The sequence below is a fragment of the Alosa alosa genome, chromosome 19, assembly GCF_017589495.1.
Source record: "Alosa alosa isolate M-15738 ecotype Scorff River chromosome 19, AALO_Geno_1.1, whole genome shotgun sequence".
In the NCBI taxonomy this organism is placed as follows: domain Eukaryota; kingdom Metazoa; phylum Chordata; class Actinopteri; order Clupeiformes; family Clupeidae; genus Alosa; species Alosa alosa.
Window position 1 is genome coordinate 23,439,523 of NC_063207.1, and position 18,609 is coordinate 23,458,131.

Consider the following 18,609-nt stretch of genomic DNA (forward strand, 5'->3'; position numbering starts at 1 on the left):
ACACACTGTTGTATTAAATTCATCAGGCTCGGGGGATAAAATCTGAAAGTAAGAAAACAATTGCCTGCACTTGCGCCAACAACGGTTTAGGCATAGGCCATGCAACGCACCACTGTTTAATAGGCCTATGTTTAGAAATAACAAACTGCAACACTTCTCTGATCCGTTTTTCCTTGATTTCCGGGAAGTCACTCGACTGAAGGGCAGCGAAGGGGCGCGTCCTGGTGCGTCCAGGTTAATCAGTTTTACTTTCACTTTCACTTTCACCCGGTGAACGTTTCTTTTACTGTCTATGTGAACGTGAGGCACGAGAAATCGGGTTTGGGTCAGAGCAGGATTGACAACAATTATGGTAAGCACTGTTAAAATCCTAATTTGTTGTTGATGCATTTTAGTCCGACTAGGCTAGGCTACCTTAAGTGCCATTGTCAACAATCTTCCACAAAACAAACTATTATGGTCTGAGATCAATCGTGTGCATTCGGAGTTGGCTAATCGACACCTAGAGCTAGGCTAGCCTAGGCATCAGTTGACACTGATGAAGCTTTGCAGGACTTTCCATTTTAGATTACTTGTAAGGAATGTCCATCGTTAAGCTTGATCCGGACGACGAGAACTCCCCCTTTTAACTCAGAGCGCAGTTAATCATGTTCACAATAGCCTAGGCCTACTGTCGGTCGGAAAAAACGTGCAAAAACCAGTGGTAGGCCCTATATAGCCTATACGCGAGTTAGCTGTATGGGGCATAGGCTGAGCTGTGCCTTTGTGCCTCCAAATAGACTCAAAATGTCATGACAAGTGCTGTAGCTGCTAGGTCTACAACATGAACAAGGGCCACTGTGCGTGTTCAATCCAATAATTGTAACAGTACAAACCCTGTATTTGTAGCCTAGGTTGACATAGCCTGTTTCCCTCTGTTTCTTCCTCTGTTTCTCGAGGTCACCTAGTAGGCTACTCTAGGTAGGCCTACGAAAAATAAACAAAAATATAATCGGTTCTACCTAGCTCGAGTTGATGCAGCCAACAGCTAGAGCTCCTAGGCAGCTACTCTGGGAGAATGAACATGGGGGCTCATGAACATTCCTCAGACAGTATCAGCTGCCTGGGAGCCAGTAGTAGACCAATCACAGCCCTTCACTCCACAGCCCTGGGTGATAACTATCTGATGACCTGATACAGTAGGCCTATACGATGTCCATGAGATGGGTACAGAATACAGACTGCTGAAGATTTTAGGTGAATGCTGTGATAAGTTTGAAGTAGCCTCGGATTTCTCTCCTAAAATAGGAACCAGGCCAATTTGGGTCAGATCCCTCCACACACACTTGAATGAAGCCTTTTATTGTTATTTACAGTAAAGTATGTGGTTTTCTGTCAGTGGGTGTGCTCCCTGTGGTGTCAAAGTCTATCAGCGATATTAGCTTGCCTTATCAGTATAGGGCAATAAGAACACCAGTTGAGCTACACCCTAGTCTGCACTGCAGCCAACAGCCCTAATCTCAGCTGCTTTGACTGCTGTTTCATGACCTTAGGGGTTAGATGATGCCAGGTGTGCGCTGCTGATTGGTTGCCTGTGTGTTGTGAATGCAGAGTGGACAGAGGGGGATGCAGCGGTGCGGAAGAGTGTCCAGGATGGGAGAGACCATCTACTCATGCAGGTCAGTAGATAACACACATGCAGGTCTGGGGTCATACCAATACTGGACTGGCTCTCACAGATGCTAGTCTATACTAATTTCATTAATTTTGTATAAGAAACATTGTACAATAATGTCAATAAAGACTTTAAATCAATCAATAAATCAATCAATCATGTGCTTAATGCCATGGCCTAATTAGTAATAGTAGCCTAGGCTCTATTGCACTTAAAAGATTACTTTATGGGTTTTAGTAGGGCTGCTTGATTATATGGAAAAAATCATAATCATTATTTATTGGTAATCCCAGTGCCTGTGTGTGCTTACAGGGACTGCGTTTCGGACCCCACCTGTGTGTTTTGTGAGGACTGTTTTCAGAACAGCGCACACAAAGCCCATGCCTACAAGGTGTGTTTCCATGGTGATGCCTCATAGCTCTGCCCTTCTATAGCTCTTGTTCAATGTATTTATTACACCACCTATAAAACACTGTAAAAACAACCATGCACGTGGCTTCACATGTGCAAATGTGTGCCGTGAATTTGCGTGTCCTCTCAATTTTCAAACTCATTTCAGGAAACAAAATGAACGATGCCTTGTTGGTGTCTTGGCGAAGTCATACAAAGCCACAGTTGTGGGAATATGCCCGTTCTGTTACCGACACATATCAGCAAAATGTTTTGAACTTGATTTCACACTTCCCAAATATCTGTGCTTGTGTCCTGTCTGTCTCAGAGGCGTACGTCAACAGGTGGCAGCGCCTGCAGCTGCGGGGATGTGGATGGCTGGCGTAGCGCCCCCTACTGCTCAAAACACGCCCCTAGCCCCTCTGACTGGGAAACCCCTACCACAAGCCACTGGAACCAGGAGGAGGTGAGTAGGGAGCCCTGGGGAGGAGGGGAGTGGGGTTCACAGGACCCCTGATGGTTTATGGCTGAGAGGAGTGACTACCTTCTGCCACCGGTCACTACAGCCTCTCTGGCCTGTTAAATGTCCTATTCTATGCTAATAAATCTAATTAAATATAGTTACATTTGCAAATAGTATAATTTTATATCACATTGAAAATAATACAATTATGCAGGAGTAGTTGGAGGATTTGTGTTTGTTTTATGATTGCCAATTCAACTCAGTGTTATGCATATTGCCACATAAGATATAAATATGTATCATGACATTTTTTTTAAAGTTTAAAATACAAACTTTCCCTCGCCTGTGGTAGTATAGGAACAACAAATAACACACACACTCTTATCGCTTTCATGTGGCTGTTGATATTTAGATCACTGTCAATTAATACACCAAGATTTTTAACAGTATCCTTTGCCTTCAACCCTTTTGTGTCAAGGAGAGTGGCAACCCTAAGTCTTTCCTCCTTTTTACCAAATATAATTACTTCAGTTTTTTCTTTGTTCAGCTGAAGAAAATGTTGAGACATCCAGGTGTTGATTTGTTCTATGCACTGACACATAGATTCAAGAGGACCATAGTCATTTGGTGATAGAGCTAAGTAAATTTGTGTGTCATCTGCATAGCTATGATATGAAATCAAATTATTTTGAATGATTTGTCCAAGTGGGAGCATATAGAGGTTGAATAATAGTGGCCCCAAGATCGACTCCCCTGGGGAACACCACAGGTCAAGGACGTTGGTGTTGAGGTACAGTTTCGATGGCAACAAAGAAGCTCCTTTCTTGTAGATATGATTTTAGCCAGCTGATAACTATGCCTGTAAATCCAACCCAGTGTTCTAGTCTGTGTAGTAAAATATTGTGATCAACAGTGTCAAATGCTGCACTAAGGTCCAGTAGCACTAGGACTGATGTTTTACCTGAATCTGTGTTGAGGCTGCATGTCATTGGAAACTTTAATGAGAGCTGTTTCAGTGCTGTGATTTGCCCGAAAACCAGACTGAAAGTAATCAAAATACCCATTTGATGTTAGGAAGGTGGTTAATTGATTAAAGACTACTTTTTCAATAATTTTGCCAATAAAAGGTAGATTGATATGGGCCTGTAATTGTTTAGCATGGAGGCATCCAGGTTATTCTTCTTGAGAAGTGGCTTTACAACAGCTGTTTTCAGTGACTTAGGAAAAGTGCCAGACAGCAGTGATACATTTACAATTTGAAGGACATCCGCCGCTATGAGGTGAAAAACTGTTTTGAAGAAATTGGTAGGCATAGTGTGTAAGCCACATGTGGAAGAGCTGAGATTCTGTACCGTTTTTTCAAGTGTTTCGTAGTCTATCAGGCTGAACTCTGACATCAAGTTTAGGTCACCTAGTAGGCTACTCTAGGTAGGCCTACGAAAAATAAACAAAAAGATAATCGGTTCTACCTTGCTCGAGTTGATGCAGCCAACAGCTAGAGCTCCTAGGCAGCTACTCTGGGAGAATGAACATGGGGGCTCATGAACATTCCTCAGACAGTATCAGCTGCCTGGGAGCCAGTAGTAGACCAATCACAGCCCTTCACTCCACAGCCCTGGGTGATAACTATCTGATGACCTGATACAGTAGGCCTATACGATGTCCATGAGATGGGTACAGAATACAGACTGCTGAAGATTTTAGGTGAATGCTGTGATAAGTTTGAAGTAGCCTCGGATTTCTCTCCTAAAATAGGAACCAGGCCAATTTGGGTCAGATCTCTCCACACACACTTGAATGAAGCCTTTTATTGTTATTTACAGTAAAGTATGTGGTTTTCTGTCGGTGGTTGTGCTCCATGTGGTGTCAAAGTCTATCAGCGATATTAGCTTGCCTTATCAGTATAGGGCAATAAGAACACCAGTTGAGCTACACCCTAGTCTGCACTGCAGCCAACAGCCCTAATCTCAGCTGCTTTGACTGCTGTTCCATGACCTTAGGGGTTAGATGATGCCAGGTGTGCGCTGCTGATTGGTTGCCTGTGTGTTGTGAATGCAGAGTGGACAGAGGGGGATGCAGCGGTGCGGAAGAGTGTCCAGGATGGGAGAGACCATCTACTCATGCAGGTCAGTAGATAACACACATGCAGGTCTGGGGTCATACCAATACTGGACTGGCTCTCACAGATGCTAGTCTATACTAATTTCATTAATTTTGTATAAGAAACTTTGTACAATAATGTCAATAAAGACTTTAAATCAATCAATCAATCAATAAATCAATCAATCAATCATGTGCTTAATGCCATGGCCTAATTAGTAATAGTAGCCTAGGCTCTATTGCACTTAAAAGATTACTGTATGGGTTTTAGTAGGGCTGCTTGATTATATGGAAAAAATCATAATCATTATTTATTGGTAATCCCAGTGCCTGTGTGTGCTTACAGGGACTGCGTTTCGGACCCTACCTGTGTGTTTTGTGAGGACTGTTTTCAGAACAGCGCACACAAAGCCCATGCCTACAAGGTGTGTTTCCATGGTGATGCCTCATAGCTCTGCCCTTCTATAGCTCTTGTTCAATGTATTTATTACACCACCTATAAAACACTGTAAAAACAACCATGCACGTGGCTTCACATGTGCAAATGTGTGCCGTGAATTTGCGTGTCCTCTCAATTTTCAAACTCATTTCAGGAAACAAAATGAACGCATGCCTTGTTGGTGTCTTGGCGAGTCATACAAAGCCACAGTTGTGGGAATATGCCCGTTCTGTTACCGACACATATCAGCAAAATGTTTTGAACTTGATTTCACACTTCCCAAATATCTGTGCTTGTGTCTTGTCTGTCTCAGAGGCGTACGTCAACAGGTGGCAGCGCCTGCAGCTGCGGGGATGTGGATGGCTGGCGTAGCGCCCCCTACTGCTCAAAACACGCCCCTAGCCCCTCTGACTGGGAAACCCCTACCACAAGCCACTGGAACCAGGAGGAGGTGAGTAGGGAGCCCTGGGGAGGAGGGGAGTGGGGTTCACAGGACCCCTGATGGTTTATGGCTGAGAGGAGTGACTACCTTCTGCCACCGGTCACTACAGCCTCTCTGGCCTGTTAAATGTCCTATTCTATACTAATAAATCTAATTAAATATAGTTACATTTGCAAATAGTATAATTTTATATCACATTGAAAATAATACAATTATGCAGGAGTAGTTGGAGGATTTGTGTTTGTTTTATGATTGCCAATTCAACTCAGTGTTATGCATATTGCCACATAAGATATGAATATGTATCATGACATTAAAGTTTAAAATACAAACTTTCCCTCGCCTGTGGTAGTATAGGAACAACAAATAACACACACACTCTTATCTCTACAGGTCCCCAGAGCACCATTTAAAGGAGGTGAGCTATAGTAGATCACTTTAAATATATTTGCACTGGCACCTGTCTCTACATTTATTAAAAAAAATGCTGGAGCAAAAACAACCAAGGATTTATTTTCAGAAGGTAACATGTTCAAACTGTTGTTCAAGAGCATAATTACATTAATTGATTGACAAACTGCTAAGATCAATCTTCAATGACTGACAAACTGCTAAGATGACAATTTTGATTGTTTGTTCAAATCTATACTGATGTACTAAGATATGTTTTTAGCCTGTCAGATTTCCGTGGGGTTTACAGGCTTTTAAATAAAGCTTGAGCTTGTTGTGCCTGTCTAACGTGTTTGTGTGTGTCACTCTAGGAACTGTTTCCATGAGGGAGCCGGTGTGTCTGATTGATAATGGGCCTGATGGGCGCATGAGTGTCCAGCAGGGGGCGCTGAAGATCCTGGAGCAGATCCAGCAGCCGGTGGTGGTGGTGGCTGTGGTGGGGCTCTACCGCACGGGCAAGTCCTACCTCATGAACCGGCTGGCTGGCAAACAAGCAGGTCTGAAGTCTCACAGTTTTTTACAAATGTTTCTTTTTAAAATTTGTTTCTTCAGACTCACATTTTACATTTTAATTAAATGAGATTTGTGTAGATACGAAGAGAACTTATTTGGGGTGAATGAAAAGACTAGAACCCAACCATGCTCTATCTCTTACTGTTTATTTATTTATTTGTTTGTTTATTTAAAAGGGACAATGCACATTAATCAACATTTCAATTACACTCAAAATGTAAATGTGCCAGAGTTAGCAAATAAGCTCGTTTACATTTGGACACTGTCAATGCCCTCTCAACTTCCAAAGGGTTATAAACAGCTCTGAAATTAAAGTTGTACATTAAACCCTCGCCGAATCCTACAGCCAACACATTGATTTAATTTTAAATGCAGTTGTTTTCTCAATTTCAAATAAAATGCCTGTGTTTAATTCTAACTCCATCAGGGCAGCCGTGGGGTGTGTATAAAGCCTGCCCCCTGTTTGGCCTTTATTTGACAGGATAGTGAAGCCATGACAGGAAATGAGGGAGAGAGATGGGCAGTGGGTTCTGGAAATTATCTCAGGTCAGACTAGAACTTGGGTTCTTGTGGAACCTTGGGTTCCTCAGGTCAGACTAGAACTTGGGTTCCTGTGGGCACTGAGCTCGTTCGGGGTTCAGGACCCCGACGCTACCGCTGTGCTAAAGCTCTCCATTTTTAACCCTTACCTGTTTGCATCCACAGAGGCTCTTACAGTTTTTTCTGATTGCTTAAGCACATTTTTTGTAACTATGGCTTTTTTTGCAAAACTCTACACACAAATGGCAAAACCTCTCACCCAATCAGCAAAACATTGTAGTTCTCTTGCAAAAGCTAACACACCTTGCTTAACTCTTCACACCTTCGTAAAAATGGTGTTTTCGTATCTAACAGTAAACACAAGCTATCACAATAGTAAGCACACCATGTGCCAACAACACACTGATTGTATGAATAAAAAACACATCTGGCTTTTGCTTTCTCTATGCACAAGGTAGACTATGTCAGTTTGAGGTCATACTTTTGTCATAGTTCTGTAAACATACAGGGATCCCAACTTCAAGTACTAGTGTTTATTTACACACATCAAAACAAACACAAGTGTGTTTTTCCAAGTCAAAACACAAAATAGCATTTCACTGAGACAAAACAAATCAGTCTACATCGATTCGTCTCTCTCAAAATTCTGTCTACATCACATGCAATGTCCTAGTCCAAGGCACCGGGAAAAATATATTCTGGAATGACGTATCCAGGCCTGACATGACATGTAGACTGTTTTTGTCTGTTTTTTTTCTTCTCACTCTTCCTGCTCCACCCATCATTACCCATTGTACATTACCTGTGGCTTATTTATAGTGCTTAGGCTGATTGCAAAGTGAACTAAATATCTAAAACAGTTTTCACATGAGAAAGTGTGCCAGAGAGTTGGCAAAATAGTGTAAAGAATAGCCATTGTGCCTACAGTTGTGCAAAGTGTGTGTTACAAAATTGCAAACTGAGTGCAAAGCAGTGTTTGTGCTTTTTGTTTTGCGAACTCAGTGAGTGGTTTTGCCATTTGTGTGTAGAGTTTTGCAAAAAAAGCCATAGTTACAAAAAATGTGTTTAAGCATTCAGAAAAAACTGTAATACATCTGGATTTTGTCATGGTAACTGTAACCCCCTCAGGCTTTGCTTTGGGCAGCACCATCGAGTCCAAGACCAAAGGCATCTGGATGTGGTGTGTACCTCACCCCTCTAAACCAGGTTGGTATGCACAGTTAAACACACACTACACAAACACACATAGACACACACACACACACAAACACACACACACACACACACACAAAATGTGTGAAATGTGTGTGAATGTATGTGTGCTCGTGTGTTTATCCATTTACAGACACTGCCATTTTTCTTGTTTTCTCCTTTGGTCAGGACACACCCTGGTGCTGCTGGACACAGAGGGGCTGGGAGATGTGCAGAAGGTGAGGCAGTATGGGTAGTCTGGGTATCACTGTGTGTGTGTTTGTGTGTGTGTGTGTTGTTTATTCTCAAGTCATGCTTTGTTGTTTATTCTCAAGTCATGCTTTGCCGTGTATTTTGCAGGATTGACAATGATATTCTATCCTTCATACACAGTACAGTGTTCCTGTAGGTCTAAGCAGGTATACACTAATTTGTTCCAACTTCCAGGGCGATGAGAAACACGACACATGGATCTTCTGTCTGGCTGTTCTACTCAGCAGTACTCTGGTCTACAACAGCATGGGCACCATCGACAACACTGCCCTGGAGAAACTGCAGTATCCTTTCACACACACACACACACACACACTTGCACACACATATAAACACACACAAACACACACACACACACATGCATACACAAATGATCTTAATTCAATCCCTCATTCCAAATTTAAATGAACAAATTAATACAGTGCTACTGAGATGATCTAAACATCTGCAGAAAATCTGTGTTTGTGACCTGCTTCCTGAACAGCTCCCCCTACAGTTATGTAACAGAACTGACAGAGCACATCAGGGTGAAGTCCAGCGAGTGTAACAGGAACACGGAGCTGATGCGCATCTTTCCGTCCTTCGTGTGGACGGTCAGAGACTTCACTCTGGACCTGGAGCTGAAGGGCAAAACCATCACTGCTGATGAGTACCTGGAGAGTGCCCTGAGGCTGAAACAAGGTCAGGGAAACATACACAAATACAAAGACGCGTGCATACACACACACACACTGTTAAGGCCTCAATGAAGCCTCAACAAAGAAGAGGGAGACAAGGTGTGCATAGTGAACAATTGAACATTTATTCAAAACTTAAAGCACAAAAACGGGACAAACAGGAGAGAGTAGAGTCAGTGATGGTAGGGTGTTGTAGTGATTGTAATGTGCTGTGTGTGTGTGGCGTGTTAAAAAAGCAAACAAGGTCTTTCCAAATACACGGAGCAGGCGCCTTAAAAGCCTGCACACACCTGTGCACCGGTGTGCTGCATCATCCTAAGGAGCCGTGGGCCACGCCTACAGGCGCACCTGAACAAGGGAGACAAACAGCAGGCCTAGCAGGCCACCACACACACACACACACACACACACACACACACACACACACACCCAGATGTTCACATAGTCAGACAAAAGCATGCACACAGTCACACACCCATAATGCCCTGAAGTTGAAACCAGGTGAGACACACTAACACATCTACAGAGAGGCCCAATCCCAATTCTCACTCATCCCCACCCCCCAGATTTTTTCAGGTAGAGATTTTCAGAGTTAGCGCTCTGTAATGTAGGCCTACTGTAAATGATTATTTTTTTCAGGTACGCTCTGACATTAAGAAGTCAACTATACAAAAATATAATGTATAAAATTTAAAGTTTATATAAAGTATAACATTTTTTCAAAACATTTTCAACATAAGGCGTACTCCAAACATTTCTTCAGGTTTTGCAGTTGTTTCACTTTAGCTGCCTATCCCACGATAATGACGATTTCTGCAATTGGTATTATTTTTTATCCTTGGAGGTCTTAAAAAAGGTCTTAAAAGTCATTAAATTTGTACTTCAAAAATGTGCAGATAGCCTGTTATCCTTAATGGGGCTTGTTCCTTTCTGTCTGCAGTTAATGCTGGCTCCCGTCCTGAAGTTGAAAAGCACAACAAGGTGCGTCAGAGCCTGATGGATTTCTTCGCTGTGCGACGCTGCTTCGTAATGGACCGTCCAGCCAATGGCAAAATGATGAAGCGCATGGAGGAGCTGAAAGACGATGACCTGGATTCCACCTTCGTGCAGCAGGCTCAGGAGTTCTGCAGCTACATCCACCTCAGCGCCAAGGTCAAGACCATGAGAGGAGGCCGGGGGCTGACCGGCAGGAGTGAGTAGCTCCGATCACTACCTGATAACCAGCAGATAGTCCAGCACCGGTCACTACCTGATAACCAGCAGATAGTCCAGCACTGTCCAGAGCTGAATTCCAAAGAACCAGTAGTCAGTACAGGTGGTTGATTGAGCAGAGGACCAGTAGACAGTAGAGATGCTCTGCTTTTAGCAGAGGACCAATAGACAGTAGTTGGTCAATGTCCTAATGGATGTATCTGGTTAGTCTGAAGCTGGCTGGAACTATATTGAACAACACTGCTGTTGTTGCTGGTCTGTCATGGGCATCCCTATTGGTGCTGGTCTGCAATGGGAATATATGTTAGTCAGTAATGAACATGTGTGCTGGTTAGCATTAGCAGGTATACAATGGGCATGTGTGCCAGCATTAGCTGGTATATTGGACATGTGTGCTGGTTAGCATTAGCTGATATTGGGCATGTGTGCTAGCATTAGCTGGTATATAATGGAAATGTGTATTGTCCTGCAGTGCTGGGCAGCCTGGCAACGACATACGTGGAGGCGATCCGTAGTGGGAAGGTGCCCTGTCTGGAGAGTGCTGTAGCGTCGCTGGCGCTGATCCAGAATGGCCGGGCCGTGAAGGAGGCGCTGGAGTTCTACCAGGCAGAGATGGAGTGCAAAGTGCAGTTCCCCACCGAGACACAGGAGGCGCTGTCTACAATCCACACTGCTGCAACCAAACAGGCCATCAGCATCTTCATCAACGCATCCTTCAACGATGAGGACCAGAAACACCAGCTCCAGCTCATGGTACCAGCCGTTCAGCCATCCACCTCTCACTCACATCCAAGCTGAGTTCGCTGCTCCAGTGGGAGAGGTGACCTCCGGCAGGCTTCAGTAACAGAACAGTCTTGTAGTCTTTACATTTTTTGTAGTTTGACAAATTCCTAAATATACGTTAAAGAGTATTGATACACATTGACATGAATCTTTTTTTGTTTGTTTGTTTTTGTGTGTCCCTTGTTGTGGGTGGGAAAGTTATTTACAAAGGTCAAATAAACACTGAAAGCAAATACACATGTATTTAGTGTGGATCTTAAAAATATCAAAATAGTAGAAATCTTTCTAGATATTTCTAATTCCATGGAACATTGTTGTTTTTCTCTCCACAGAGCAGCATGGAAAAAAAGTATGCCGAGTCCTGTAAGAAGAATGTTAAAGTGTCTCGAAAGGTGTGCTGGTCAGTCATCCCTCGTGTATTTGCTTCTCTGGATGCGGGACTGAAGGACGGCTCCTACATGAGATCTGGGGGCTATGGAGATTTCCGTCGTGCACTCGACAGAGGTGCTCAACTCTACAGATCAGAGAAACGCAAGGGAGTTATGGTGAGCATAAACAGGACGTCTTTTTTGATATTGACTGTATCCTCGTGTGAGCCTTCACTGTACACAATCCTGGAGCCGTCATTGCAGGCCCAGATGAACCTCACTTCACTGAGCACTTCTTCTAAAGCAACAGTGACTTGGCCCATCACTGTCTAAATAAAACATATTATTGTGTGTGTGTGTTTGTGTGTGTGTGTTGTCAGGGTGAGGAGGTCCTGACAGAGTATCTGAAGGAGAAGAACGTAGTTGGGGAGAGCATCCGGGCTGCTGACCGCTCTCTAACTGAAGCCCAAAAGAAGATGGAAGGTGAGAGGAACTATTTGGACAGAAAAGCTTCTTCTTAGTCATCAGCTCTAATTTGATTTGACTTGTCAGCAGCATTTGACACGTTCATCTCTACATTCCCAGTAAAACTTTGCTAAACTTGGGTGTTATGACTGACCAGCTTACTCTTTCTGATCATGTAGCTGTCTTAAGGTCACTAGGCTATGGCCAATACATTGTTTTCATGTCCAAAGTACTGCATTTGATGGCTAATGATTTTCATTATGAAGATGAGGAGTGTATGTAAACTACTTAATACACAGTTTGCTGTTGCTGATTTGACTGTCACAATGTCATGACCTACATAAGCAATCTGAAAGATTAACTGCATTAGGCTATACTGCATTGTGACAATAAAGTATAAGTAAGTATAAGTATATATACTCTTGATCCAGTGAGGGAAATTTGGTCTCTGCATTTATCCCAATCCGTGAATTAGTGAAACACACTCAACACACAGTGTACACACAGTGAGGGGAAGCACACACTAATCCCAGCACAGTGAGCTGCCTGCAACAACAGCGGCGCTCGGGGAGCAGTGAGGGGTTAGGTGCCTTGCTCAAGGGCACTTCAGCCGCTTCCTACTGGTCGGGGTACAAACCGGCAACCCTCCGGTTCCAAGTCCGAAGCACTAACCAGTAGGCCACGGCTGCCCAAAGTGCAGTACAAGGTGATGCAATGCAGTTTTTTTCATGTCCAAAATACTACAATCCTGCATAAGAAGTACAAGGAATTCCTCCAAAATTGTTTTTTACACAAAAAACAGACAGCATGCACTCTACCCATGTGCAGGCTCTGGCTATTTCTACACTAGACAGCCTGTGTGGTAAGACCTCTGCACACTATTCAGAATGTCACCAGATTTCCCTCCCTCTTACAGAAAACAAGGTAAAGCAGCAGGAAGCAGAGCAGCAAAGGAAACTTCTGGAACAACGGACCCAGATCCAGCAGCAGGCTCTCAGTGACCTGAAGAGTAGCAATGAGGAAAACATCCGTCAGCTGGAGGCCAAGATGGAGCGAGAAAAAAAGAGATCCCAGGCCGAGATAGAGCGGGTCCTGGCAGCTAAACTGAAGGTAGTAGCCCTTTCAAAGGAGGTTTCATGAAATGCTAATAGCTAAACTGAGGGTAGCCCTTTCAAAGGCGTTTTCATGAAATGCTAATAGCTAAACTGAAGGAAGCATAGGAGTTTTCATGTAATGCGGATTGCTAAACTGAAGGTAGGCATTTCAAAGGAAATTTCATGGAATGTTGATATCTAAACTGAGAGCCCAGGCAGCTAAACTCAAGGTAACTCAGACAAGGAGGCAGGTCTGAAGTAATGCTAATAACTATAATGAAGACGTCAATACAGCCATGGAAACAGATTTAAGGGAACGCTAACAGCTAAACTGAAGGTAACCAGGCCAGGTGAACTCACTTCATTTGCATCATATTCATTTAGTAGACACTTTTTATTTAGTTAGTTATTTGGCTGACTCTTTTATTCAAAGCGACTTACATGTATCAATTATTATAAGGGCCAGTCTTCTCGGAGGTAAAGTGCCTTGCTCAAGGGCACAACAGCCTTAAAGGGAAAATCCGGTATCCTACGGGGATACATTTGTAAAGAAACCATTGAACATTCTTTTTGCATTTGATGCGTATTCCATCTTGTGCATGAGTTTTTAGAATGTTTTGTGATGTGTGTGCGTGTGTGTATGTGTTCAGTTTAATACGTTTTGCATGTTGTGTGTGTGTGTGTGTTCAGTTTGATACATTTTCCATCTTGTGTCCGTGTGTGTGTGCGCGCGTCTATGTGTGTTGTTTCAGGAGCGGCGGGAGCTGCTGGAAAATGGCTTTGCGGGACGTGCTAAGGACATGGAGGACGACATCAGAGAGCTGAAGAAGGAGCAGAAGAAAGAGCAGGAGAAGAAGCCGGGCTTCTGGGAAAAGCTGGGCTCTGGTCTGCATTCAATAGGAGATGCATTCTTTGGCTGGATGTTTTAGCTCTGAGCAGGATGGAGCAGGTCCTGGAAGATCATGTCCAATGTAGGGGAAACTGCTCTCGCTCTCGTAGACAGTCTGCTGTGAGTAGAGAAGGTGGAAAACATGTAAAGGCACTAGAATGCGGGGCCGCATAGGCTGTCATTCAAACCTTGCCTATCTTGTGCACATAAAGCGCTTTTACTGTCACAATTATATCACAATTTTATCATGAGGTAAAGTGGCTTATGTGAGTAGGTATAATGGTGTTTGTGAAGTTAAATGCTGCATATAAGGTATATTGGTGCTTATAAAGTAAAATATGTATGTAAGTAGGCACAATGGTGCCTTACTGAAGTGGTTGGTTCCTTTTTTGTTTTAGCAGGGTGTTTACCCATTGCTTTTCAAACATCATATAATATGAATGTTTGGTTGTCATTAAAATACCTCACAGAAAAATATATTTACATATACATTGAGTAATATTTAAACCAATGTCAAAGATTTCCCTCACGGGATCAAAAAGTATATACACACACTGATTACACCATGAAATGCCACCCTAACTGGGATGCAGACATCAATGGTTGACATAACTGTTTGGTAATTATACTGACACTGTGTTTGAACTTCAAAAATGAATAAAGTAATAAACAATATGGGCACAAGCAGGGCCTGTGGTAGAGATTGTGTATGAGTCAATGGCTTTATGCAAAACAACCCAGCTGCTGGGTTTTGTTATTATTTCTATTAGACTAAGAATTAGATATCTGGGGGCATCCAACATAAATCTGACACAGAGCTTGGTTGAATTCAAAAGGTTTCACTTGCAAAAGTAGCCTACTTCAACTTATAACCAAAGCTAATAACTAACCCAACCGCCCTCACACAACAATGTAATTGTATGACTGCTCACCAGTAAAACGGCCAATTCTGTTCTTATCTGAATTCCTGTGTCAAAATAAAAGTCCACACCTAGACTGCAACATATAGTTAGAGATGGGTATCGTTAGGATTTTAGCAATACCGATATTGATACCGATACCGCTTCTTATCGATACTTCTCTCCATAAAAATAAAGGAGGACAACACTTTTGTCTAAAAGTGAGGACAAAGGTGCAAAAACGAGTACACCCTTTAATGTAGGCCTACATTTATTTTCTGCTACAAAGTTTTAGGGGGTATGTATATATGTACTGTATGTAAAGGGAACTTTATCAGGGTGCATAGTATCCTGGATCGATTAAATAACTGGCCTTTAAAAATTTAAATCTGCCTGCCTCTATGGGAATTTAACATACTGTAGGAGTGCCCATTCTTATGCACCCTGTATTTTAAGGAATACATTATTCAGAAAATTCAATTTCCAAAAGATGATTTTTTATTTCTCTTTTTAGTCAACTTCAGCATGGGTGCCCAAACTTTTTTATATGACTAATTCCATACTTTTCATGTCTTGAAATAATCTTTATTAAAATTCCATGATATTTCATAAATTTCATGACCCGTGGGAACCCTGGAAAATGTAACGTCATGCAGACTACAACTGATGGGATAACAGTTTACAGTGACAGCTGTAATGTTAGTGGTGGTGTAGCTGAGAATGTTTCAGTAGGCCTAGTTTACATGCCTAGCTTCTAGGCTATTATTTTCACAAACCACAGTTCCAAAAGGTTTTCAGATAGTAGGCCTATGCTATGGTCTCTGAGGCAAAAACAGAACGATAACAAACGCGAAAGCTTCTATAGTCTATCTTATATGCGAACGTTATCAAGCAGCATAATCAGGGTAAACAAGTAATAAGATCATACATACAAGCATCAAACAAACATTAACATACTTACCTCTGCGATCACGACAGTGTTTGACAAAATCATCGTTTTTTGAACAGTAAGAAGGTCGCCGATAACGCAATAATCAGCCAATAATGCAGTAACATATTAAATTATTGGCAAAAAGTTATTACGTTATTGGTTCAGAAAAGTTATTACATTATTGGCTTTATTATATTAAAATTAAGTATAACTATTATTGGCTGCTACAGGGACACATGCTGTGATTTTGTATTGTGACTGCTTGCTAATCTTATAAGATGATTTCTGTGATGGGCAACGCAAGGCTCAGTAAAAATGATGATTTTTAAAAAACAATCATTTGGTAAGAAACAGGTTACATTTAATAATTATGCATAATAGAAACTCTAAGCATTTGAACCACTTCAAAACGGTGAATTTAGAAAAAAAAGATGAATTTCAAAGAGCTCTATTTTGGATCCAAATGTATATTTTTGACCACATTGAGACTTTTGAGATTGTTTATCATTTTGCAAAGCATCAATGAAACATTTTCTATAAAAAAAAATCTCCCTAATTAAGCGTATACTGATTTGTGCATTTAGCCCAAAGTCTCTACCTTCATCTTCATCTGAGTGATATGACAGAGCCAGAGGCTGAACTGAGACAAGATCTCTGCTATCTGCACTTCCGCTTGCTCTGTGCTCCACTTCATGATATGTGTGGTTATCTCATCTTGTACATCTGATCATATTTTGTATCATGGTCAACGAGAAAATAAAGTATCCTGATAAAAACAAAATACTGTGTGTGTGCTTTAATAGTGCTAGCTCTGATGGACCTTTTACACTACACGCCATGTAGCCTACATGTGCGTGAACTGTGTGGTCGCAGTGCAAAAAGTGCAGTGCAATGTGCAAAAGTCAGGGGGAGTCATCACTTTCAAAGACTGCTAGCTGTGCCTGTCTATCAAAATGAAAATCACCGCTGTCATTCTAGGTTATGTCTTCATATAGCCTACTCAGGTGAGTAAACCATTTTTGTTTATAAGCAAGATGGCGGCGACCGGACGGAGAATTTAGGCAATGCACTGAGTGCACAAACAGTCATTTTACACTTATTCTTCACACTTTCAAATATTTTGCTTTGTTTGCAGGGCCCCTCTCCACAGTATTGTTAGATTTTGCCTCAAAACCTCAATGCACTTCATGTCATGTGCATCAGCTTAACTTGTGGCGTTTCAATAGCCTGTAGTGCTCCATTTACATTTCTCACTGGTCAAACTATTGGCACTAATGTTCTACAAACTTTCAGATATGGTGCATTAACTATGTTACCCCTGTAGAGGGAGACATCATGCCAGAGAGGTCTGTAGTGTGTGTTGTATGCTATGGTTGTGTGTAGTCCTCTTTCCCACCACCTCTTTCATTTCATATGCATAACAAGAGGGGAAATCCTACCTAGTGAACACTATTCACTTAGTGTGTCATCTTCACTAATGTGAAACCAAATACTTACATGGCAATACTTTAAGCCAATGGCATAATACAAGACAAATCATGTGCAGCTGGAACCACTAGTGCAGCTGTGTCTGAATCATCAATCCATAATCCCACCAACATATCAACACAGATGTTTTCTAATGACTAGTCTGAGTGTTTGATGACTAAACAAAGACCTTGAAAGTGCTTTCCCTTTTGACATGGACCAAGAACACTAATTCACTGGTAAAGAAGGCACATTCATCATCTTGCCCATACATCTGAAGACTTTACCAAGATTTGGGGAAAATTCTTGTAAGATTGGAGTCTTTTAACTCAAGTTTTCCTCAAAAGACTACAAACTTTCAAGAACTTTTCCCAAATCTTGTCAGTCTTTTGGTGTAAGAATGGCTTTAGAAGCCTCGAGAACTTTAGACCTCAACAACTGCTAAAGAACTTTAACAGATCAACTATAGAAAGTGTTCTTATAGGGAGTATAATCAGAGACTTTCTAATGAGGAGACACAGCACTCAAAAATCCTCCATAGAAATGCATGGGGTTAGTTTAGTTTACTAGTTTAGTGTAACGCCAAGATGGCAGTTGTCTACACATATCCCACCCCTTCCATGGCAAAACATCGACATGCAAATACATTGAGCCAATCATGTGCCGCTTGAGCAAGATTGGTGTCGTGAAGCCTTGCACATGCGCATTACTGCTGAACTAGATGCCCGATAAGTGCTCAAAAAGCGTTGCAATATGGCCGCCAAGGGACTTGCCTAAAAGGACTTTGGTATAATGGCCTGGTATGGAAACAGCACACATCTGTAAAGCCCTGCAGAGAGTGGTGAGGTCAGTAGAATGTACCACTAGGAGTACTAGTGGCCAATCTCCAGGACATTTACACCAGGAGAAAAAATGTCTATCTACAGTCTATCTGATTGCAAAACCTAATCCTAAACCTAATTGCTGTCTAATCCTAGTCCAAAAATCTAATCATGATTGCAAAACCTCAATGCACTTAGTCATGCGCATCAGCTTGAATTACATGCATACTTCTTTGACATTTATATCCACATACTTATCACTGTAACACTTCTTCTCTTTATTTCCTTTGTTTATTCATCTCTACATTATAAACACTGCAGTCATTTCAGTCAGAGGACTAAGCTTTTTACTACCTATGACTTTGTGTACGTGTATGTGACAAATAAATAATGGGACCTTGAACTTGAATGGTGCTCAGCCTGCAGCATGTCTGGGAGACTGGAACATAGTTCAAATGCACATTGTGGTTAGAAATTGTGCAAAAAGGGTCTGTGAAAAGGGTGGTCTCGTACTAGTGTCACAGTTCTCACTGTTGAGACACCTGCAA

At 42.0% G+C, this 18,609-nt stretch overlaps 1 protein-coding gene across 2 annotated transcripts; it reads left to right on the forward strand.

Annotated features, from left to right (window-relative positions):
- Window positions 1–267: 267 nt before the first annotated feature.
- LOC125284675 (guanylate-binding protein 1-like) lies at window positions 268–14,644 on the forward strand. Of its 2 annotated transcripts, XM_048228734.1 has the most exons (19): window positions 268–352; window positions 1,591–1,658; window positions 1,967–2,045; window positions 2,373–2,510; window positions 4,566–4,633; window positions 4,954–5,032; window positions 5,360–5,497; window positions 5,882–5,906; window positions 6,250–6,435; window positions 8,120–8,197; window positions 8,372–8,421; window positions 8,630–8,739; window positions 8,952–9,136; window positions 10,073–10,324; window positions 10,817–11,097; window positions 11,460–11,672; window positions 11,876–11,978; window positions 12,877–13,070; window positions 13,807–14,644. In XM_048228734.1, the coding sequence occupies exons 1-19, from the start codon at window positions 350–352 to the stop codon at window positions 13,981–13,983; spliced, it is 2,427 nt and encodes an 808-aa protein (XP_048084691.1). In that variant the 5' UTR covers window positions 268–349; the 3' UTR covers window positions 13,984–14,644. The 2 variants fall into 2 exon arrangements, with proteins under 2 accessions (XP_048084691.1, XP_048084693.1); XM_048228736.1 differs by lacking the exons at window positions 4,566–4,633; window positions 4,954–5,032; window positions 5,360–5,497.
- The last annotated feature ends 3,965 nt before the right edge of the window (window positions 14,645–18,609 follow it).